This window comes from Poecilia latipinna, unplaced genomic scaffold (assembly GCF_001443285.1).
Source record: "Poecilia latipinna isolate Pla-1442-1.1 unplaced genomic scaffold, P_latipinna-1.0 Scaffold44, whole genome shotgun sequence".
NCBI lineage: Eukaryota > Metazoa > Chordata > Actinopteri > Cyprinodontiformes > Poeciliidae > Poecilia > Poecilia latipinna.
Window position 1 is genome coordinate 5,143 of NW_015112660.1, and position 25,152 is coordinate 30,294.

A 25,152-nucleotide genomic window follows, 5' to 3' on the forward strand; every position below is an offset into this window, starting at 1 on the left:
AATGAATTATGCTGGATTTCAGTTGGTGGATGGTTGTTTTATGTATATGATTAGTTTCCTTCTCTATATTTTGTAGTTGTTTAAAATGCATATTGATATTCCGCTAACATTTCTGAAGACGCCTGAGCTTTGCCGTTTCACTTTTTGCTTTATGTCTCCAGCTTGAGCAGGACTCCCTGGGAGATTAGGTCCAAGGTGAGCTAGCAAAAGGCTTTAGAATTGCTTACATTGACTGCGTGTACTAAAGTAACTTTTGTAACGTAGAGCACCAATCATACAATAACCATTTGTGATGAGACTGTGTGATAAAAAGCCATCATCTTTACTGTCTGTGTTAGCTTGGGAACGGACAGTGCAGAAGAAATATAAATGCCCTGCGGTTTTAAATTGCCTGCGGGGCCACAAACGTAGCTGCACTCTTTGAATTGACACAGCTGCTGGCGTGACAACAGCTTATCATGAATACGTGTAAACACTGTAATTGCGTCATTTCTTTCACATTCGCACACAGTTATATTTTTGTCTTTTGGTAAAACGATTTCATGCTTCCCCACCCACCTCCCATTTCATTCACTCGAACTAATTGCCCCAATGAGGACATCAAAGATGGTCTAATCTACAACTCGGATCTAAAACTGCTGGCTCAAGGTCTAATTTTAACCGTCATTTTAAGCAATCATCTGTTTTCTTTCATCTGTGAATAGTTCACTATGATGTTTACATAAACCCTTCAAAGGAAAACAGTGAGATATTAAAGATCTCCTGAGATTGGCACACGTCGCTTTTTCCCCATGACTAACAGCCATGGAGAAAATGACGACCTTCATGAAATGTTTTAATTATTCTATCACTTAAACTCGGTAAGCTTTTTTGTTGTTGTTGTTGTTGTTATCACTGATGTAAAACAATTTTAGTCATGATGCTGATTTTAAATCACTACGGCATCAGATGCTGATCTGCTCTAACCCTGTTGCTCGATTCAGAAAGTCCGAGTGCCTCCAGCTGCTGAAAAAGGATGCACTTGAATCATGTCTTGTGCTGAGTGGACAGTAGTTAAAAAAAAAAAAAAGTGGATTGAGTTCAAGACCTGGCACTTCTCCTTCTCCTTGAGCAACTTAACAGTTCACTTTTTCATCTCAAGTTCATCTTCCCTGACAGACCCGAACGGAATAGAAACCGAGTTCCCGAGACAGCATCAAAACCAAAACATGAAATCTGACCTTCTTCTTTAAAACAGTTAAGTGAGGGATTTCACATACCGAGGCTGAGTAAAACATGCAGCTTCAGCCATTATCCATTTCAGAATATATGGAGCTTTATTTTCCAAATCTACATCTTTTTTGTTCTCACCCCAAAAATACTCAAAATGATCGTTATCTAGGCATAATTTAGGGATATCTGAAGGTTTTTTTTTTTTTTTTTTAAAAACAGCTCAGTTTGCAAACAAGAAATACAAACATTTATACAAAAACAGACACGTTCTGACCTTCATAGTTGAGTTTGAAGCCATGAGCAGAAACGGCAAAGTCGCTGGTCAACCTCAAGGAGAAAACATTCCCTGTGCTGGTGACAGGGGGAGGAGCCTGGAAGCCTGTTAACCTGAAAGAAGAAAACAGAGCGATGTGATTAAAATTATGCATTACCAAAAAAAAAAAAAAAAAATTAGACTAAATAAAGCATAAAATAAAACAAGAAACTGGGTGTCTTGTATCTTCCTGAAAGGTTTACATAATATTTTCTATAGCTCACTAAAGAATGTTCATTCCAACAAAACTTGACTAGTTCAGCTACTCAGTTCAAAATCTCCAAAGTTTTCAGATCAAAGTAACATTTCCAATTCATTTGGTGCCCAACATCCCAGAGTCTGGGAAAAGAGACGCAGAGAATCCAAGCTACGCGAAAAGTCCATCAGCTTTTCCTTCTGCCTACAAGTTTGATGGAGATTTGGACTTTGTTTTCCAGCACGTCTTGGCATGTTCCCCCACATTCAAAATGACCAGTTCCTGCTTTACAGAGCATGGCAGTTTGGTGCTAGATTCACCAGGAACTTGGCCTGAGCTAAAGTGAAGCATGGATGATGTACTCTGCAGTTTTCCATCATTTTAGGATGACTGTTTTTGTTGTCAGTATAGGTTTTTTTTGTAGTGAACTTATATTCTAATTTTCTGAGATATGGGTTTTCATTAGCTGCAAGTGTGTCTCACAAAGTTTTCTCGCTTCTCTTTTTTAGTTACCGATGAAACAAATGAACACTGGAAACATCTTATTTTAAATTTTGTGCTCAGACCTTCATGGGTCGTAGCATAACATTGTTTCCTTGCCTCAAGATTATACTAAAAGGCGAAACGTCTTCATGTTAGATAGGACTTAGTCAACCTTAAGCTCTTTCAAAAAACATTGAGGAAACTATTAGGAAATCTGTTTTCAGGAACTGTTTGTTACAAAAAAAACAAAAAAAAAACACTGTGCATAATGCATTTTCAAATAAATTAATATAATGATGAATGGGTTCAGTTAGGTCTTTCAATTTGATAAAAAGCAAGTGTTCAACCAATTGATATTTTTTATACTAAAACCTCTCTGCAGATGAGTAAACAAGAAATAAGGGTGGGTTGGGGGGGAGAAGAAAAGGCCACATGAAATCACTCAGCTCAGCATCATGTCTCAGTTTATCCTCAAATAAATGCCGCATAACTGCCCAGGTGGGCCTTCAGCTAAGAGACAGCTAATTGAGGAGGAAACACGAAGGAGGAGAGGAGAGCTGGATCTTTTTTCACGTCTGGAAAAGAGCCAAGCCCTTGTGCTGCCACTACAACATTTTCTGTATTCTCCCCAAAGCTGCCACTCTTTCTTTCTTTCATTTCATTTTCTACATTTATTACATTTTCTCCCCTCCCCTTTCCGCCAGTTGAGCAAATACTGGCATTGTGTTACTTCTCTCCCTGTTGTGCTCATCATTTATTCTCCCATCAATCACATTTTTACATTTTCGTGGAAATAGTGGTACAACATGCTTCTTTAAATGTGTTTTTTTTGTGGTCTTTTTTCTGAAATTTGACACTATAGCTAAATTGTGTTTAATTCTATCAAACAAACTTTAGGCTTTCCATTATACATCTGAGTGCAATGCAAAGACTTAAGGTGGTAGGGCCAGTCATTACAATCTTAAAATATTGTTGCATAAGTTGCACTTCCAAGTGTAGCAGCTTTCTCATTTCCAAACATTTGACTGGAACAATAATCACTGTCAAGTTTGCATGTTTATAAAAACACATGGAATCGTATCCATCTTCCATACAAAGCATGAAGTAAAAAAAAAGTACTGAATTTCTTCATTACAAGTAGGATCATAATCTTCACTCCAATTTATGTATTTGTTTATTAAATTCAGTATTCATTTTTGATCTTCTATCATGCCTAAAATGCTACGTGCCATGTTTTCAGGAGGCAAAATAACCAGTTGCAATGCATAAGGACATAATACCACCATGGGAGTTTATATGAAGGAATCAACAACAACCGAAGCAGATTTTTTTATTTCTTATCACAATAAAAGGTTTTACCTCAAGTGGAAAATTTACTCTCTACATTGTGATACATTTTAATATCAAAGTATTACTGAAATGTATCCTGCATCGTAGTTCTTTTTGTTCACACGCGTATCTATACAATACGCACACAAATAAATGCAAAAGTACACGCAGAGACCTGACCGGTGTTTCGAACTGATCATTGTTCCATGTTTAGTTTCACGATTGACCGATTTTTACCAATGTTTCCACTTTTAACCTCATTCAACTGTGGAGCCACATATCTTCACCTGGAAGGCAGAAGACTGAATTCATGATCCATTGTGTTAGGCAGATTTGTAAAGTTTGTCAAATAGGCAAAATTGTGCTGGCAGAAGCTAAGGAAATTTTCTTGATGCATGCCAATAATGTGATACTCTGAAACAGATTAGGTTCTTCTCTGTGACCAAAGGATTTGTCATCTTCCAAGACTTTTTAAGAAATGAGAAGTGGTGGTGGCTCTTTTTTTTTTTTTAGACCATCACTGTATTTTCATTTGTGTTTCTCCGCTTCCACTTTCGTACTCGTTCTTGCAACTTGTGGTATAATAGCGACTCTATAAAGCCGTCTCTTTACCCTTCAGCAGATAGAATATCATTAAAGTAAAACTCAAATCCCCCTGCTTCCTCTCCAGAATCTAATTTCCTTTACTTTCACTCCAGCAGATGCAAAACCCTCAGTGCGCACAAACACACCACTCGTTTTATTGTGTCACAATTTAAATCTGGGTTTACGTGTTTCAAGATTTATGAAGTGAAAGCAAAATTCCCTTACAGAAATTGAAAGTGGGTTAGGAAGAGACTTGTGGGTGTTGGTGTATGTGCACACAAGAGTCTGATAGCGTGAAATCGCATCAGTATGTGAAGTAACTGGTTAATATCACTGGAGTGATTTCCTTGCTCTTCCTGTCTCATACACAACAACAAAGGAAGCTACGCGCAGGATTGTAATACAATCCAACACACAACTTCCAACGTAAAACATTAAACAAAGCAGTCCAGCGATTATGATTGATAGAGCCTGTCATTTATCATTCCTGCATCCGGTTGTTGTCATTGTTAACCTACAAAATATACTTTTCAACATTAATGCTGTCATTATGGTAGAAAAGAGAAGGCTTAAAACATTAATGGCAGCATTTGTTGCTACACCCACTAAAAAGGCAGGAAGTGTGTAGGATGGGGCATTTTTGAAACCAAAAACTCTCCTGCTACTTATTTTGATTTTTTTTCTAATTCAGTATGGGTAGTGACTGCTGACATTTGCATATTTTATGCAAACATGGTTTGAAGGATTTTTGATAAATTAAGGATTCTGGTGTGCCTCCACACCAGTCTTTTACCAACACCCTTCATCACATTACAGTTGAAACTGTATGTGATATCGTAAAGCACCATGTAGAAGGGAATAAGATAAACAGTTCTCAAAGTTCTGTTCAGCTATTATTAAAGCCATTATCTCCTACACCAGAGCTTCCCAAACTGTGGGGCGCGCCCCCTAGGGGATGGGGGGCGCAGTGCCATTGCATGGGGGGCGCGAGAAGCGTAAAACATGAACGCTGTATGCGCTGGGTTTGTACCTTAGAATGGTCAACTTTCTGTTATTCCTATGTCAGTTTGATACAGTAAGGGCTACACTTCCCATATCTGTGTCCTCTGTCACTTTTATCAGCAGTTAAAACTGTTTAATCCATTGTTAACATGTGGTAACCTGTTTTTCCAAGCCGCCATTAAACGCAACACGAGCGTTGACGCACTGGGTTTACACCAGTGCTAGCAGTGAAGGAGACCTGCTGCTGCTCCAGGTGTGTTAGAATCACGGCAGCAAACCAGCAAAACGCAAAGAACTTTTCACAGTTTCCCCCCCAAACGAACCGACTGAGTTGAGTAAAGCTATTAGATGCAGGTAATGCCAGCTAAAGGATGACTAGCTAGCTAATACCAATACATCACCTTAAGCTTAACAGGTAGCCTGTAGGCTACCAATGTTGTTGTCTATGTCCAGCTAAGAATCCTCTTCCCCCGGGGTGCTGTGGTGGCGCAGGGGCAAAGCACAACCCATGTATTGAGGCCTTGGTCCTCATGGCGGTGGTCGCAGGCTTGATTCCTGGCCTGGTGACATTTGCCGCATGTCTTCCCCCTCTCTCATAACCCTCTTTCATGTCGAACTACTTTCAGATAAAGGCCACTAGAGCCAGTCTCTGCAGTCACAGAAACAATTAACTGTGACCCCAGTAACTACACACACACAATAAAATTGAATGACTTAACTTAAATTGTGAGCTAATCATCTGAGGTGGTTTGAACGTAAATAACCTCTAGGTCTGTTTTATTTCACCTTTGAAATGTAAATCAATATGCAAAAAGATAAATATTCTCATTTTAATTTTATTTATTTTCTACGGGACCAAATAAACGCCCTTCTTTTCCAACTTTTCACCCTTCATTTCACTCCCGATGGTACTGCCAACAACTAGAAAATTGATTTAACTAGTAACATGTTCAGACTGTGTTTATCTTACAGCCTACTTTGACATGCACTATGACATTTAAAACACAGTGGAGCGTCTATATTGACTAACATTATTCCTATTGGAAACGTTCTCAACTTGACCATGAACTTAAATCAATAACAGCATCCAGATGTAAGACGCTTGTTTTCCCAGAGTACATCCTGGAAAACTCAACCACTTGTCAAAAACAGGTAGAGAGGGAAGAAAGAAAGAAACTATTTGTGTCAAATTCACAAGCACTGGATAACAGACAATACATTATTTGATAAATTTCACTTCAGATAACACTGCAGTTTTTAACCACTGTACGGTGGAGATGAAAGGAAAACGAGGACGGTAGGTGGATGTTATCTTTTACTACAACAAACATGTTAATATTTGTGTGTATTGTAGTGATGAGGAGGTTTGCTGGTAGGGCACTGAGAGGACTGAGAACAGTAATGAGGAAAAGAAACACCTCATTAAGTTTTGAGCACAGGAGAGGAAGTGTTATGATTTGGGGTCATTTTAATCCAAAGAGCCTAAGGACATCACAGTTACTCAACCGGTTATTCCTCTGCAGATGTAAAAAGTAGTTTTCTACTGACTGGATGAAAAAAGGTCCCATTTACACCCAAAACAACCCGAACAAGTGATCAACTCAAAACCATCCGCACCCTTTTACTCTCCGTCTCTCTCTGTCGTTTAAGCACACCCGTTGCCATGGCAACCTCCTGCGCTCCACAAGCCGACCCCAGATTACGTTAAAAACATAACATTCAGTCCGTTACAATATTAGGTTTGCAGGCTTGATATTTATTTTTGCGATTATTAATAAGCGCTCCCCTGAACACAGCGGTGGTTGATTAGTTAATTTTAAACTCTTGCTCTGCTAGTTATTTTGGTAATGGAACCGAAACGCACAGAATTGCGCAACACCTTACTGAAACAATAATTACTGACATTATTATTGTTGTTGGGTCATTAATTTGAACACGCTTTGTTGATTTTTTTTTTTAATTTTTATTGTTGTTCTTTCATAAAGTTACAAACGTTTTTAGCGAGTCAGAGGAGGACGTGCTGGTTTCAGCGTCCCGACGGCGTTTCAGTTTGTCACCTGATGCCGAGATCGACTCAAAACCTTCCGCGATCGATGTGTTGCGCCCCTGCTTTAGTAAAGCAAAAAGTTTTTAATACACTAATCATGATAATAGTCTCATATTTTTTTTATGGCATTTTAACCCAAGAAGTGGTATAGTTTTAAGGATATAGCTGTGTGTCTACTTCAAACGCAAAACAAGCCTGCATGGAAAACACACAAAATTACTTATTTAGGTCGGCTGTTTTATGATTGTAAAACAAGTTGGGAATATGTGTCTTTTTTTTTTTTTTGCTGTATAGTTTAAGCAACCTTTTCCTACATCAGACCCAATTTTCACCTGCAAACAAAGGTTATTATCTGATGTGAAACCGTGTAGTCAGTCTTTACAAAGGTCACTACACAGTTTTGGAGATTTTCAAGGTTTTTTTTTAGGTTGTGTAAAAGCACACTGGGTTGTACTATTTCCAAAAGAAATGATGTTGCACATATGTTGATTTACCGCATAAACTGCATTCAAAAGCAAATTATACAATTAAGTACAAGAAAAGGGTTTTTACTTTTTCATTACAGCATTTCTTCAGTTTGTCAAATTCCTATAGGGCTGTAAAAAGGTAATGATCGGCTGAAGCCTAAACCTTAAACTGTGTTTGCTGTTCCACTGGATTAGAGGCAACTGTAATGGCACGTCTACACAGGTTTAGGCTTGCCTATTTGTGTTTTATAATAAGTTTTCTACAGATGTGGAATGACTAATATGGTATGAAACAATTACAGAATTATAAAAGCATCCAGATATTGGATTTTCATATGCCAAATGAGACGTGATTTTAATTTTCTTTTCCTTAAATAGGTGCCATTTACACCCATAGTTCAACAACAGGCCCAGAAGATTTTGGTTATGAATAAATGAATACTAATAAAGATTGTTTCACAGATCGTCATTGTCGTAACGCCACGAAACAGTCGTTTTATAGTTTGGGCAATTAAAACAATATCAGAAATACATCAATAGATTGTCTTCAAGAGACGCATCAGGTTGTTGGTTCTGAAAACCAAACCTCTGATATGTAGCTAAGAAATGTTTCAATATTTTTGTGTGGTTGTTTAACTTTCTTCTTCATCATCCCGTTTCTTTTATTTCTATATTGTTTCATCATGCAAAATGCAGTTAATATTCATACGAGGATCTGACAAATCTGTCTTACAGCGGTGTCTCACAGCTCCGTTGCTGGTGACCTCCCACCGCGCAGGTTTTAGATCTTTCACGCTCAAACATTTGGTCCAATTTATTGCTAATAGGTCATGACCAGGGTTTCCACAGAGTACAACAACGAGCTGCCCCAGACTTTGAACTGAGTGTCTTGAACAGGAGAAACGCTGCAATTATGCACATTAGGGGGTCAAGGATGAGAAACAAAAACCATTTATTAATGAACGTCTTGGCCCTTTGTCTCATACTCTGGGTTTCATGGACTCTTAATGCTTGCATTAGTAAGATTTAAACCCTTAAACATCATAAAAAAAAAATAAAAAAATAAAAAAAAAATTATGCTGTAACACCATTTGTGGCGGATGCATTTTTTTTCTACTCAAGTTTTGTGTGTTTTTTTTTATTTTATTCTGCAAATGGATTTTATTTCCGAATCATTTCTTTATTGGTTATCTTTAGATGTAAAACATCAACAAGGCATGTGGAAACCTACATTTAGCACCTTCTCTGGAAAAAGTTAGACATTATGAGTATTATGATTAAACTTTCTTCAATGAGCAGATCTTTTTTTTTTTTAGAATGCAGGCAGTCACTAAGCAATTATCAGGTATTTTCTGAGATTATTATATTCAATAAGGCCTGCAGAAAATAAACAACCAAGAGTCCTGACTGAAGTTTATCAGTTCTGTCTAGATTCATTAAAAAAAATTCATAAACGTTTCTTGATCATTTATTGGCCATTTTCTTTCCAAATAATGAACTCTTTGATTTTTTTTGTGGTACTACAACCTTTATTCACTGTAATCCTAAGTATGTAGAGCTATTTTATTTCCACATATCCTTTGCTCAAATTAGCTGCTGGTGATGTACTTTTTATCCATTTTATGTTCATTAAATCTGCTTCTGATGACTGATCTGAACGTTTTGTGTAAAGGTTGTGCAATCTACGTAAATGGCAACTTTTAATCGACAATTTCTCTGAATATTTCAGGAAATGTAATGTTTATTTACACGTACTTGCACATCTCTGTGTAATATTAAAATGACGCGCTCGCATTTACATAAAGAGTGAGGTTAGAAGTTAATGCTATGGTAAGAAAATGGTCGATAGCCCTCTTTTCCCCTCCATCCCTCTATTTCATCTTCATGTCCAGTAGATTTATTTCCTTCATGGGTGTTCAAAGTTCAGGGTCTCCAGTGACTGATTGATTAACAACACCTCCCTGAGTGGCACACACACACACACACACACGCTCACGCACACACACACACACACGACTGCACACAAAATCATTTTTCAGGTTACAGTACATGTGGTCAATAGTCATTGCTGTGTCGTATAAATCACTGTTTCACTAGCCCTCCTGATCTATGTGTGTAACTCAGTGTGCATGTCTGGGTTTGAGAAGGGATGGAGATGCAGTGGGGGGTGGGGGGATATGGAGGGTCCTTGATCATAGTGGAACTCTATCCATTAAATTAGTCATACTAAAAATAAAAAAATAAAAAACACACAAAGAAATGCACAAGCACAAGCAGATTCACTGTCCAGGTCACCCTTCCAGCTTTCTCAATGACCCAGTCCATTCATCAGAATAACATGTAGAGAGAGAGAGAGAGAGAGAGAGAGAGAGAGATTGCAACCGAAACATTCATTTTAATATACCCCAGAGATGGTGACAGGAAAATCACTAAATGAATGTACCCACTGTGAGGCCAGGACAATCCAAGACTAAAAACATCTGTCGGGGATTTTTTTAAAAAATTCATTTCTTTCTTTTGGATGTGTTGAGGTAAGACAAAAATGTCTGAAATCCACATTTTTTGCTATAAAAATCTTTCTATAAAATATTTTCAGTAACAAAGCAACATCGTATTATGTTCCTTAAACAATACACCTTGAAATCTTGGAAGCTAAAACAGCATTTCAAGGAGTCAAATTCACCCATTCTCAAATCATCAGACTTACCAACACACTTTAGGTCAAATAGAGCAGGAATATTTATTTGTCCTCAATTATTAATACCAAGATGATACTGACACAGGGCTATGGTTTGAAACCGTTTGCAGTAGAACAATAGTGGTTTCATATGTTCTGTATGTCTTAATTTCATTTGTAAATTTCAATTTACAAATGAAAGACAGATTATGCAAAGCGTTTAATCTAAAAAAAAAAAACAAAACAAAAAAAAACTAAAATTCAGAAACAATGTCCTGCTCGCAAAAAAAGACTAGAAAATGAAAACCAATGAATATTTGTTGTTGCACAGCTTACGATATCAAAAGTGTTTGGTGAGTTTTTAGTGGCCACCATGTGTGTCAGCTGTGCATGTCCTCAATGTCTCTCCATTTCTGAGCCACAGCAAAAACATTTTCTTCTTAAATTCACCTGTTTCAAAGAGATTTTTATTTATTCCTCTCCAGCAGAGTTTTTCTGATGAGTCATGTTGTATTTTTCATAGCTGTTTGATCATCTGCTATCCAGTTTTTCCACTTCCTGTTAAAGGAGCATGTGCCACACTACACAACAGCATAATAAATGAGTTCAGAAAAACCCAAATGGCATCTGAATGTGGAAATAAAAAAGGATGAGCAGGCTTTATAACAGCCCATTGTCAGCAAATTAAAACACCAACCATGCGATAGCGTTTACTCAACACTGCTCATGTGGGTAAACATTTTGTTCTACTCTACTACAAATGATCCAAGCATATTTGTTTAAAATAAGTATTCTGTGCCTTCGTTGCCCCTGTATTTGGATTCTGTTCAGCCCTAAAAGTGTCTCGCTGACTCAGAGGATCTTGTATCATAAATGAAAGGACACATTTGTGGCTCGGTGACCTCTAAACCACATACACGCAGAGTTACTAAAGGGCAGAGTAAAGCTCATCTACCCTCAAACAGATATGCTTAAACGGAGGCAATCTGTGACACCAGAGTGACAGTCTAAACAGGTCCTCCTTGCAGATAGCTCCCTGCGAGAACGCCCGCTTGCACACATAAGCCCATGAACGTGCACCAGCGAAAGAATAGATTTTAGTGAATTTTTGTTATTTTTTTAAATGCTTCAGCTGTCGTCTTCGTTTATCTCGTCGCGAGCCATCAGTGTGTATCTGCCCGTATGTCTGTCTGTCTGCGCCCAGCGTCATGCTGCAAGTCTGTGCGCTTCTCACTTTGTCACACTTATTGGCATCCAGTAGCGCAAACATCCATTACTTGCTATCCCTTTCAGCGTAGCTGTGATGTTCAAGGATGATAAATCCTTTTGTGGTGCGTCATGGAGGAAGGAAGAGGAGGAGGTTTGTCTTTGGAGTTGACAGGGGGCCATCGCCGCCGTCTGTTCAAGCCCGAAGAGAGAACCTGCGACACAGGCTAGACGGTGGATTAACTATTTTTTGCCCCAAAAAATAAAATAAAAAATAAAAATCTTTCTCATACTAACATAAATGTGTAAATACAAAATAAACTGTGCTCTTTCTGCAACTATACTCTTCACTGTTGTAATTATTTTGAATCATTACCACTTGTATACATTTTAAATAATGTCCCAATTTCTTTGGACATAGTGTTCAGAGAACATTAGCCGGCCGGCGTGGTCTCATTATAGTCCATTACCATTACAAACTGCATATTGAATGCATTTTAATGCAATAATATATGAACAATAACATACACATTCATGATAAGATGAATATGATACATTATTTATGCCAGTAAAACCAAAACAGCATTTCTGATTCCTGGACAATTTTTGTTTACCTTTTGTGTCTTCTTGATAGCGTTCCCAACACAATTCCATGTCACTGTGTCAAATGGAGTTTTTTGTTCCCACTATTAAATGATAAATGTAGTGAGTGTCCTGTCCCTCTGCCCCCTTAGTCTGTCTCAGTCTCTCTCTGTTGCAGGCAGTTAGATAGATAGTGTGCATTTCCCCCTTGAGCTAAAGCTTGTTTAGGCTGTTGGCCATCCCATCACTTACCAATGAAACCCATCTCTCTCTCTCACACACACACACACACACGCACACACACACACAATGACAAAAGCGGTCATATAAATGCACATCCCGGAAGGGACGCCTGTTAATGTAGAAAGCGCGCAAACAGTATGTGTGCTTGTATGCACACACACCTGTATTTCGTAGATAGGTGAGAGATAGATTGGATGTGTCTTGTGGCATTTAAAGGGAGGTGTCGGGACTGACAGCTCCTTAAAGGGACAGTCATTACAGAGATATATGGATGTGGAAAGACAAGTTGGAAGGTGAGGATGAAATGGATCAGCAAGAGACGGAGCAAAAATGCAGGTTAAGAAGTATGAAGTTAAAGGAGACACACATACAAACGCTGCTATTCTGTCACTTTAGGAGTCTTTACAGGGATGTATTTTTTTTTATGTAAGGCCTACAAATATTGTCTGAGGCAAAGGTGCCATTATCATCTTGAGGTAGGGGATTTAGCTCAACCGAGATATTCTTCTATGCAACATTAGCTGACATATTTATGAATTTTATTATTAAAAATAAAACATGACATGATATATTGGATAAAATCTTATGTCATGGTGGGGTTATTCAAATGTGTGTGAATGAAGGTGAATCAAGCCAAGAAATCTTGAACAATCTTATCACTGCAGCTGAACGAAGATTGATTGAAAGTATTTTCCCAATATCACTTCTCATGTCAGTTCTTCTGTATGTTTTTTGTGCATCTGCTCCGTCTTCTCAAATATCTAGTTGGTCGTGGCAGAACGACGCCAATACTCAGGCAGGTTCTGCTGGACGTGTTTTCCTGTTAAAGGAGAGGTTTTCCTTTCCACTGTTGCTACATGCTTGCTTAATATGAAGGACTTCTGTAAAGTCAGTGATGCAACCCAAGCACATGTCCACGGTTGCTACGTGCTCATCCACTGCATCAGTCAATGACTTGATGCAATGACAGAAAACTTTTTAAGCTAATTTAAATAATAAACTGAGCTTGACTCACTGTTTAACAACAAGGATCAATTGGAATGCATGTCTGATAAATTTGAAATGACTTTTCAGATGACATTGGTTGTGAAATGATGTAATATAAACTGAACAGAAAATTGAATTCACAGATTGTGGTGTAAAAGTGCCTTGGAGTCCTCGGATTTGACAAAGAGTTATAAAAAAAGCAGGTCATTTACCATTTAATAATGTCATCAGAGCAGACACACAAGTACAAGCACTGAAATGGAGACTGTTTCACAATTAAAAACGGCTTACTTGTGCATTGGAGCTTTTTTCTGCATTGTAGGTCTGGTCCCTGGAACCTTTATAATAATTTGCCTCTCTCGTTTGACACATGGTGAAAATTAATAAATGCACGTGCTCATTCTATTTGGGGGCTTATGTTTTACCTATTTGACAAAAACAATTATGTTCAGTTTAATTAATTCACTGCATAAAATAAACAAAAACTGAACTATTGCCTCTTGCAAAAAGGCAGCTACAATAATGTCATTTTCCCCCCTCAAAAGCACCTGTTAGGTGGAGATAACATTTCCCCCACTTTTCTGTTGTTATTGTAAAGGTCAGCTCCATTGTTATAAATTTTTCATGTTTTATCACAGTAAACAACCATGTATCCCTGAGTGTGGTCTGTACGCACTGAGGCATGGTATATTGTCTATGGTTATAACGGTGTCCTTTCTTAAATATAGCAAGAAACCTCATGAGAAAATGGACAGATTTATTTGGTTATTCATACACATATATAGGACATATATTAATAATGAAACTGCTGACAGACTCTCGTGTGTGCTTGCATAAGTGTGGCTTAGCGTTCCGGTGCTAATGCTGCTAATTTCTAAATGCGATGATTTGTTCTATCCTATTTAATTTATAAGAAGTAATATTGAAGAATTAATATGAGAGATGTGACTTGTGTGTCATATGTGAAGACAGAGGACAAAACAATATTAGACACAGCACTTAAACTCGCTGAAATGTGTTCGGAAATATACAAACATAATATGGCTGTTCAGCTCAGATAGGAAAATGGTGCAATTTAGAGATTTTCTATATCTACCAAAGGCTGGAAATTACACTGAAATTGATGTTTAGACAAAATAATTGCAAATGGAGTCAAGAGCATTCGGAATTATTTAGATGATTATGGAGCAGCAGCAGCAGCAATAGGCAGAATATAGTGATTGTAAAAAAATATATATATATCCTCCGTACATCAAAAATATTTAATCAGATTTAAAATGTATAAGAGCCTTCATAAAGTTCTGAATTAGATCAAATTTAAAGCTTAGAGTTTATACATAACACCACAGGTTTTCACCATGTCATTAACTTTGTTCAGATCAAACTAAAACAGAAAAGTTTGGGGGGAAAAAAAATAAAAATAATACCTACATACAACTTTGAAATCTGTAGAAACATTAAAAAATCTTGAAAACCATAGACTGGGATGAGGCACTGATTATTTATTCTGCCACAATAAACCTTATCTATCATTCATAGAAACAGCAAACCTATAGACATTTTCAAAGTTCAGCACAGTTGAAAACTCCAAGTAAGCGTATAAGCATGAAGTGCAGTACAGTCAAATGAAATGTTTTCACCTTGAAATGTACTCTAGATCTTTAGGGAATGAAAATGGTTTCTTGTGTCTTTAAGCTACCGAGACAATGCATGTAAGCAGATGTCATGAAACATTAAGTCAGAAATGTTTATCTTGGAGTGTAATGATGAAAGTGTTGTAAACGAGGCTTTTATTTATTACAGTTTTGTCTTTTTCCCGTCTGATGAACTTTCGTTTCTAATGTCAAGAGAATCAGATCTCAAATAGGTGGGTTCATAAGATAAGGAAAGGACATTTTCTGGAACATCAGCACCTGTCACACCGTCAAAAACTTCCCCTTTGATACACTCCGGTTCCAAATTATACATTTGCATTGCAGAATGCGAAATTAAACACTCCCAAGGTTGTTGAATTCAGCACTGTGTTTTAGGATTGTAGCTGTGATGCCACTGTCTGGCTTTCTTTATGTTTATTGATAATCTCAAAGTGAAATTTCAGGGCTTTTCGACTGCCTGCAACTAGTCAGATAGTCACCAGGTTATAAAGTAAGCTTGACTTTTGTTTCATCCATTGCTTGTCCATAGTATGTGACAAAGTATATCCTTCTACGTAAATACTCCATCTGCAGAACTGCATGCTAATATTGGCGTGAAGACGTCAACTGAGAAACAATCTGCTACGGGTCGAGCCGAGGCCATTTATAGCAGAATGACATTTCATATAACAGTCTATATTCATACAATTCCCTTGGCCCATTGAGGGTACACAGGCTATAATGGTCAAGTGACAGACAGTGATTAATTGATATGTCAAGCTTGTGGGTGTCCATGCATGTGCATATGTTTTAAGGTCACTACATGTTTTTTTTAATTGAATTCTTGTATTTTTGCCTTGAAGGATAATGGAGAGAGCAACCGAGCAGAGAGGAAAGCATTGTTCTAATGCTCTTTGTGTTGGAGCGTTTATGTATCATTACACCTGTCAGCCTCTTCTCTGTTCTTTTAGTTTCCCTCTGGGTCGGGGACTGAAAAGCGTTACCAGAACTCGAATAATCTTAAACGACGTGCATCTGTGTTTGTGTATGCACACATGAGAAATTAACTAAATGACAGGAGCAAAGAGTGGCGAAAGGGTCGCTCTGCAGCGCCTCGTAGGTGGTGATTAGATTTTCTAATATATTTGAAAGTAGTTAAACACACAACTGGAAACGGGGACACAGAGTGACAAGTTTAGGGCCAAGCAACAGAGCCAAGGTGAGTTTAATCTTTACTCAAATCCATCTGTCAAGCTGAACTTAGAGTTCCAGCTCTGAGCAATGGTGCAACACAACAAAGTGGCGAGGTGCTAAAACATCATCTGTTGGTGAATTTTGCCTACTTGTAAACCTATGTCTCTCATAAAAGAGAGAAATTGTTTAAGTCTATGATTTGAACAATTGAAGTTGGATCTGGACTTTGCCTTGGCTATAGGAGTCTTGATTCAAACCGTACTATTGTTTTGCGATTGTTCCGCCAATCTCAAAATTTTGCACTCTCCAACATATGTTTGTGTGGAAATGCTCCTTGTTTCATTTTACAAAGCTTCCCATTAACACTCTTCAAAACGTGTCCATAATTTAGATGCCTTTACTGCATGAGGTACAAGGAAAGTATCAGCAAAGTATTCACGCTGATGAAGCTTTATACTGCACTTTAGAAAGTTGAAAATCCATAATCCCATGATGTGAAAAGATTTTAAAATGGCAAGATTAACCAAGTGAAAACACCTCCGTCTCTTACTTTTTGTTGTTAAAGCAGACCAGAATAACAGGAATGTCATGTGAATGAGTCATAGCAGCTACATCTCCGCCGTTTGTGTTATGCAACACTAAAAAAAGGATAATTCCTCTTTCATCCCACGTCCACACACAGATCACTGATGAGTGCATTCTTCAAAGTAAAAACTTCCCATTAGAGCAGCTTCATCTGGATATTTCCTCATAATAAGAAAGAAAAATGATTCACTTTGCAAAATATTCCAGAGACATGGTGGGAGGGTTAGAGGAGTCAATCAACAAATTGTTGCGTGGACGAATGCCACGTGCTTTTAAAAAAAAAAAAAAAAAAAAGCGGTGTGAAAGCTTCCAGGATCCACGAGAGTCTAAAAATTAATTATATCCCCTTATAATGAGGAAAAGTTGGAATTTAGGTTGAAAACCAATGTATTCATGAAGACATGTTTTGAAGTTAGTGTTTTGCGTTACTGATCATCTGGCATAATTTCTGCTACCCTTGACCAAATCTTAGAGAGAATGCTTTCACACAGCTTTAAATTTCCTAGAAAGCATTCAACGCAGGGTTCAGATCAGCCAGTAGAAAACAGTACTGCAATAAACTTTTAGTTTTTCGTTTAATCTTTTTTTTTTGTCTCCTCGTTTCCTCTGTGTTCCTACGTACACTCAATCCCAAACTGTCCTTTCTTCACATCCTTTTTATCGTTTCCTCTACCTTTGTCTTGTTCTCTTTAATCTGTGTGTATTGTGAGCCAGTGTATCCATCCCCTCCTCCAGGGACAGTGGGTTGGCTCTGGGGCTCTTCATAGTGATCTATTCCCTGAGGTAAAAAAAAAAAAAAAAAAAACTTCCCGACACCTGGGTGACTGCCCTTGAGGTACCGTCTGAGCGAGTCTGTATGTACTGCACATATGTGTCAGGGGACTACAAGGCATCCTGGGGGCAATGCTATTTAGCCACCAACAGTTCTACAATATTATAGTAGCATGTTAACATTTTGCACAGGATGGTCACAATCGATAACGTTCAGAGATCTTAAAAAGAGACATTAAGACATCAAGGTTTAACAAATCTTAAGATTTCTGCACACAAGAAAATATTTGGTACTGAAAGTTAAAAATGAAGGCAACATTAATCTCCATACATTCTGATGCTATTAGACAAAACTGCAGTTAACTGTCTTTTTAGAAGTCATCTAAGTAAATAAAAAAACCTGCGTGTGATTTTAATCTCAGGATAAATCAGTTGGTTCTATGAAGGCCTCAGAGGTTTGCTAGAGAACACCGGTAAACAAAAAAAGCATCATGCAGCCAGAGGAACACAGCAGACAGGTCAGGGATAACATTGTGAAAATGTTAACAAGCAGGTTTAGGTTCATGAATCAATATCTCAGGTTTTGAACACCTCATGGGGAATTCTTCGATCAGTCATCTGAAAATAAAACAATCATGGCGCAACTCTACTCTAATCTACAGAGACATGCTGGTCTCCCGTAAACAGACCAGTCAGGTAAGGACAGCGTTAATCGGAAAGGCTGAAAACCTCATGCTACTTCTGGATGAGCTGCAGATACTCGCAGCTCGGGTGGCAGGATCTGTAGAGAAAACAGTTTCTGAATAAATCTTTATGGACTGTACGAAAGAAGAACTATTGCTGAAACACGGCCTCTGGCCCCGTTTGGAGGTTGCGAGCCAAAATAGTACTACAAATTTCTGTGTAAACACACCTTCCACAAGGTGAAACATGGTGGTGGCACTGTCATTCTCTGGGAACAGTTTTCTTCAGCAGCAACAAGGAAACTGTTTAAAGTCGATGGGAATATGGCAGGAGCAATATTCCTGAACAAAAAACAGATAGACTTCAAGGGATTAATATTTTTTTTCTTAGAAAACCACTACTACACATCTGACTTTTTGTTCTTCCTAACTGCAAGCATCATCCAAACACAAGGAAAATGTTTCTGGATTCAATGTCAGCAACATTTGAAGCCATGTTGCTGATGTAGCTTCAAATATGTTTTTGTTTGCACATTTGTGTTTTTATGTTCACTCCTGTTCAACATCGAATATGACCTTAACTGGCCTAATTAGGCAAATAAAAATAAATTAATAATGAAAGATTCTCCAGATTTACTGCCCTTAAACTCATGTTCCCACTTTAACAGAAAGAGGAGGCGAAAAGCAATTTACCCTGAGGTGGATTAACACATCTTGCAAAAAACAACCTGTCAACATTGTGACAAAAAGGAGATCTCCGATTAGCTGCGAAGGATCTTTATGGCCATGAGATCTGGCTTATGATTGACACACATCACTGTTCACAGTACAGTAACAATTACACCGTAATATTTGCCGGTCTAAACGGAAAGAACCGAGCAGATCAGAATTAATGACTTTTACAGGGTGAACTGAAAGACAAGCAGATGGGTTGGAAGTGGGGGGTTTAATTAATGAAGAGACTGAAATGGAAATAAAAAAAAAAATAGAGAGAGAAGCAGAATAATAAACTGAGTGAATTATAGGCATCTTGTGCAAAGCAGACCTTAGCCCGAGGCAGATTTGGTAAAGGAAACAAGGATAATGTGCACCAAACCAGGCTTTCAGACTTATATGCATTCTGATAAGAGACGGTTGTCAGAATCGATCTTCAGTGAACACTTTAAAACCTTTTCTCTTCCAAAATTTCATCAATCAATTTACATTCATACGGCATTTTGATCGCTAAGCAAGGAGAAAGAAAAGAATGTAAATTTTCTTAAAAGTGTATGGCATTAAAACCTGCAACCTCCATTAAAAGCCTCGCCTCTGAAGCACTCATTTGAACTCCAGTAGGTGTTTTTTTTTTTTTTTTTTTAACCATTTATGTGCAAGAGTTTGCAATTATGCACAAATCAAAGCAAGACATTTTCACTAAAATTTTTTCAGCTAAATTTTACGCCAAATTGGACACCTGATGGACCCCCAGCTGTTCCGAAATGTGTTTACAAGACCAGAAAAAAAACAACACTGCAGGAAAGTTGACATGGTTTATTTGCAAGTTAATTCATGTCCAAAGGACTGTTACAAGCTGGGATAATTTATGCATATTTTCCATGTTGTTTCCCCCTTCCTTTCCTATCTTTTCTGTCTTTTTTTTTTTTTTTTTTTTTCCAAAAAAGATTAAAAAATGTGAGCATTTGCATCCAGACTGCAGGCACTCGCAGAACCCTATATGCAATGACTCAAAACTAAATACACAAAACAAAACTAACCACCGAGATTCCAAAGTATTCTCTGACTACATGTGTCAATACTTTGTTTAACCACGTTACTGAACAAAGCACATTCGCCTATTTGCCGTTTCTCCTACATGGCCACAAAGGGCCTCTTGGAGGCTTTGCTGTCGTTTTATCTTCATATAGTGAAATGAAGAGTGCTTTGTAATGTTTTCCAATTCTAATCACCCAAACCTACTTAAAAATTTTAAACAACTTTATCACTGATCTGTCTACTTTGTTCCTTGTTTTTTGTTTGTTCCCTGAAATATTTTTTATTGCTTGTACTAGAGATTTTTTAGAGTACTGAAATAAAGGAGACTAAGTACAAATCCACGTCACTTCTCAAGTTCAAGGAGTGTGCTTCCGTTTGTAAGGTGTTATACATTGCTGCTTAAAGATACCCATATATATATCCTTTTTCTTCCCCCTTCTTTAATGTCTTATTTAACCTTGGTAAAGTGTTTTTTGGATCTTTCAGCACACACACACACGCAACACACACCACTCCACACGCACCTCTTACCGCCTACAGGGCAGAACTGATGCGGGAGGAGATGAAATACCACTACCTCAGGGGTAAACACACCTCGATTCACGCTCACACAAACCACTCCCTTTAACACCGAGGCGCACGCGAGCACATCTACGTCTACACGCCCTGCTTTTCCTCCCCGAAAAGTGCTCTCGATTTCTTGCAAATATTGTCCCAACATCAAAGACCAAATTTGTTTATTTTCACACCAATCACACACACCGCTGTTTCCCATGGCCTTTGTCTGCACTTTCCTCCTGGGCCTTTGGGGCGGAGCGTGCACGTCTCTCTCTCTCTCTCTCTCTCTCTCTCTCTCTCTCTCTCTCTCTATGCCTCTGTGCGTTTCTGCAGCTTGTGTGAGTTCAGTTTGTGGCTCCGTCTCTGGTTTCGCGACTGCGTCCTGCGCGTGTCTGTGGGTTGGTGTGACTTAGCCAGGTGTAAAAATTGGTGTTGCAGAAGATTGGAGATACAAACTAGGTCAGGGCAAGAACTGGAAGGGGAGCCAGAAGAAGAAGAGCGCTCTAAAGAAGGAGATTGGCGTGACCAGATCTGACTTTTTCTGACATACCGTGATATGCACGTGTCTCGCTTGTGGTGTTTTTTTTTTTGTGTGTTTTTTTTTCCACTGGCGCATGCGTTGCAGCTTCCAGGCGTTGCAGCTCATGTTCCATCACATCATCCATGTAATACATGTTTTTCAGTCCTGATACTCTTAAAGTGGGCAAGTCAAGTTCAAGACCTCAGAAGCCTGAGGTATGACATCAAACTCACAAACAGAGCTCCTTTTTAAGGCAGCTAACTTGGGATTAGCACTCTGGTTTTGAAACCAGAAGTTACATTCAGGGAATTGCCTTGGGTCCAATTTTATCTAGTCTTGGACCAGCATTTTTACTGTAATGTTTTTAATATTGCACTCTGGTTTCATGAGACGGTGGAATAGCTTCTTGGCGTATTTCAGTCTCGGGCAGAGGTTCACTTTCCAGCAGGACAATCATAACCATGCAGGGAGACCAACAATAAGAGTATATTTATTTCTCAGAATGGCCCAGTCAGGTATCAGACCAACATCCAAATTAAAATCTATGGAGATTGATGATCAAAGACTCTCTCCATTCAGTCTGACATAGCTTAAGCCATTCTGTAAAAAAAAATAAATGAATAAATAAATAAATAACGGGCGCAAAAATGTTCAAAGCTGATGGAGATACACCCCCCAAACGACTTGTAACAGTCACTGCAGCGAAATACGACTCAGGAGGTCTGAATCACACATCCACGCCATGCTTTTGGAGAGAAGCGTAAAGCTGCTTTCTTTTTCTGGAGTTTCTTCCAAATTAGAGATGCATGGAAAACACAAAGTTATTCTCCATCGCTGCTACATTGATGAAATAAGTGTCGTTTCTTCCTTTTATGTTCACTCAACTATTTTCTTGCTCTCCCACCTTCGGTCCCCTTTTCTGCATTAGAACCTTCCTGCAGTCTCTCTAATCTCTAGTCACGTCTCTATTTCGGAAACTATTTTGGATTCATTGACAAAGGGAGGTCGTCTGCAGGAAGAATGGGGGGTGAGGTTATTTTAGCTTCACGAAGATATATTTAGTAAAATAAATAAACAAATTAGACATTCTGTAAATTTGCCTCGACTTTACCACAGCCGCTGGGCAACGCGCCGTAGTTTGGTGTGGTTTTTAAACGGACAAGTTTACTTTCAACAGTATCATGAATTGAATTATTTGTATGTGATTGCCATACATATTTGTGATGCCTAATTCATTAAAGGAGAATACTGCAAAGAGGGGCAGATGGCTACCATGTGAAGTACCTCTTCGTCACAAATTACAATTTGTGCTTTCATTTCGTTGTGTGGTGTACGTCATCCTCACTTTGCGCCTAAGCAACATTTGTGTCTTCATGTTCTGTTCTTGATTTAAGCAAAAACAATGAAGCTTGTTGAGGGACATGTAGACAGTTTTCCTTCTCACAAAGATACTGTATACGCATCAAAGAATTTAGAGTCGGAAATATGTCCTTTGAGTTGAAAATCAAAGGGAGAGAACTTGAGAGGACCATGCGTCTCGGACAAGAAGCAGGAGGTGATGCAAAAAGCATCCCATTGAAACTGCTGCGCTTCTTTTCTAGCACATCTAGAACAGCAGACAAGCCAGCTATGATGACTGGTTTTGAGTTCATAGCAATGCCACTAGTTGACACTGGTGACACTTCACAGAGAACCAATAATAAGGTCTGCAGAAACGAACGTGGATGCATCAGCTCTTCTCCACGTGCCGTTTTACAAAACTGTCCTCCTCCAAGGTCTTGCAGAAATTTTAGGACAAATTTGGCAAACAAATCTTCCAGTGAACTCCAAAGTGAATGTTGCGAATAATTATTTTTGTCAATATACTAGCCCTGAGGAACATAGAAAGTTTCTAAATGTAGCATATCGTTCATTGTTTGGTCATTATGGTTCATCGTGCACTTGTTAAATTTTTCTGTTTCCTTTCCACAAAAACTGTGGGAAATTAAAGGAAATACCAAAAATATAAAATCACAGGCAAAGAGAAATGAAAAATGTTTTTTTTTTTAAAAAAAAAAAAAGAAAAACAAACATTTACTGAATGCTGAGTTTTTAAGTACACACGCGCCCATTTCAACTTAACCAGAAGCAGTTTATCATCTCATATCAAACTTCTTCAAGCAGAACGGGATGAAAGTCAGCACTGACATTCATACTGAGGTATGACAGGATTTTCAAATGTGAAAACTAATTTGCGCCTCTTTATCCCCTTTTTCTTACTTTCTTCTTGATGAAAGGACAATAATTGCTCTTGTGAAGGTCAAATGTACCACCTGCAGAGAATAATGCCCTTCTCTATCCAATTTAGACTCACCGAGTTGAAAACAAAATACCTGTCATTACTTTTGAGCATTGCCCTCCTCTCTCACACATTTTCCTCATGGGCTGTTTATTCCAGTGAGGCAGGGTCCATCACAGACATTAGTCATTAACTCTAGCAGAGCAGAGAGTACATTTTGAGAAGTGCATTAAGACATGCATGATGGTGGACAGAGCAAGATTACCATGCTGGGTTGAAATTCAGCACTTGCTGTAGTTCTGCCTTCTATTCCGATTGTTGCTACGTTTTTTTTTTTTGTTTTTTGTTGTTTGTTTTTAAGGTTTGCAAATAACCTTGTTAGAACTGAGAGCAAAAGCACATAAGAACACTCTGCCATGTCATTTTTAAAAAATCAAATCTCATCCGATGGCAAGATATTCTCTGTTCAACAGCCTTCGCTGAGCACAATCAAAAGCTGAAATTTAATGTGACGTATGAAATAAGGACTAATGACTTCTATGAAGCTGCTGCTAATGAAGAGATTATAGATATGTATGAATCGACTGTCCAGATCCCACAGATTACCCTTATTATCCTCTATTCAGGTGACTCAGGCAATGAGTTTCCATTGTTCCTCACTGGGCACAACTGTGATTTTTCTTTTAATAATCCAATGGGTAAAATGCAACCCAGATACGGCTGTGAAAAACTATATTTTCTCTTTTTCTTTTACATAATCCGTCTTACGCATTTTAACATTAGACAAAGATGACTTTGGAAATAAAATTCCAGCTTTCAAATAAAGCGTTCCAAACCAGCCAGGCTGGATGTGGAAGTGTAACTGACCACACCTTTTGACTACCACAGTCGAGGAAATCATTCAAATGTATAACCTATTAGGATGCTAAGGGGGCATCTCATTTAGCTGTGGAATCTTAAGTGCTTCAAATGAAGGATTACTTGGTATGTTTATGGTTTTTAGTTGAGATGGTTTCAGTGGCAACAGTAGGAAATTAGAATCTAAAGTCCTCCAAAACTGTTTTGTCATTTACCTAATTTCTTGTAGAGTGGCAAAAATGGACTTTCCCTCGTGTGCAATCTTTGGGTTGACCCATCCTGTCTGCTCTGTGCTAATTATTGCCACCTCTGTCTAATCGTCCCCCACCCCCGGCTACATGCCGCCCTTTTTTCCCTCCTCACATTTGTAGTACATCTTTTTTTACATAGCCTCTCTTCATCCTGCCTTTGCACCCTTGATCTGTAACAGTTTGACAGCAACCTCAGTCGCGTCTTGATTTACTTCAGTCTATCATTTTGGGATTTTAGACCAACTGCCTTTGAACTTGCGAAGCATTTGTTTTTTCTTTGTAGGTCCAATTTAAAGTGTTTTGTCTCTGCACCTTCTTACACCTTTGTTACTGAGGTCTTTTTATAGCCCTTGACCCCAGCGACACATATACAGTGAGGTCGGGAGGTTGGGCCAGATCCATTAATACCATAACTAACTCTCAATTCTGCCTTTTATCGCACAATGTCCTGCTTTCTTCTTCGTTTAACTTGGACTCTCCTCCCTTGTATTTAAGGAGTGTGCTGCCATCGACACTTTTTGAGTCGCCTCAAAAAGGATGATGCATCATTTACTCTGATTAATTATTTTTGATTTGTGTAAGACGTGGTGCAAAACAAAGGCCACCTGAAATATATTTTTTGGCTTAAGTTTAGTAAGAATTAATCAAATTCCAACTTCTGCTCGTAATGCAGTCAGAAATTACCTGAAGATGCAAAATAAGGGCGTGTGCGAGGGAGATACAAATGGGGGAAAAAAAT

The 25,152-nt window shown here is 38.3% G+C and overlaps 1 protein-coding gene across 1 annotated transcript in view; it reads right to left on the minus strand.

Annotated features, from left to right (window-relative positions):
• Positions 1-1,419: 1,419 nt before the first annotated feature.
• The window catches only part of LOC106957737 (CUB and sushi domain-containing protein 3-like), a 134,408-nt gene continuing 110,675 nt past the window's right edge, over positions 1,420-25,152 (minus strand). Inside the window, exon 3 of the mRNA XM_015049186.1 lies at positions 1,420-1,599. Within this exon, the coding sequence (XP_014904672.1) occupies positions 1,461-1,599 (139 nt within the window). The 3' untranslated portion in view covers positions 1,420-1,460. The remainder of the gene's footprint in view (positions 1,600-25,152) is intronic.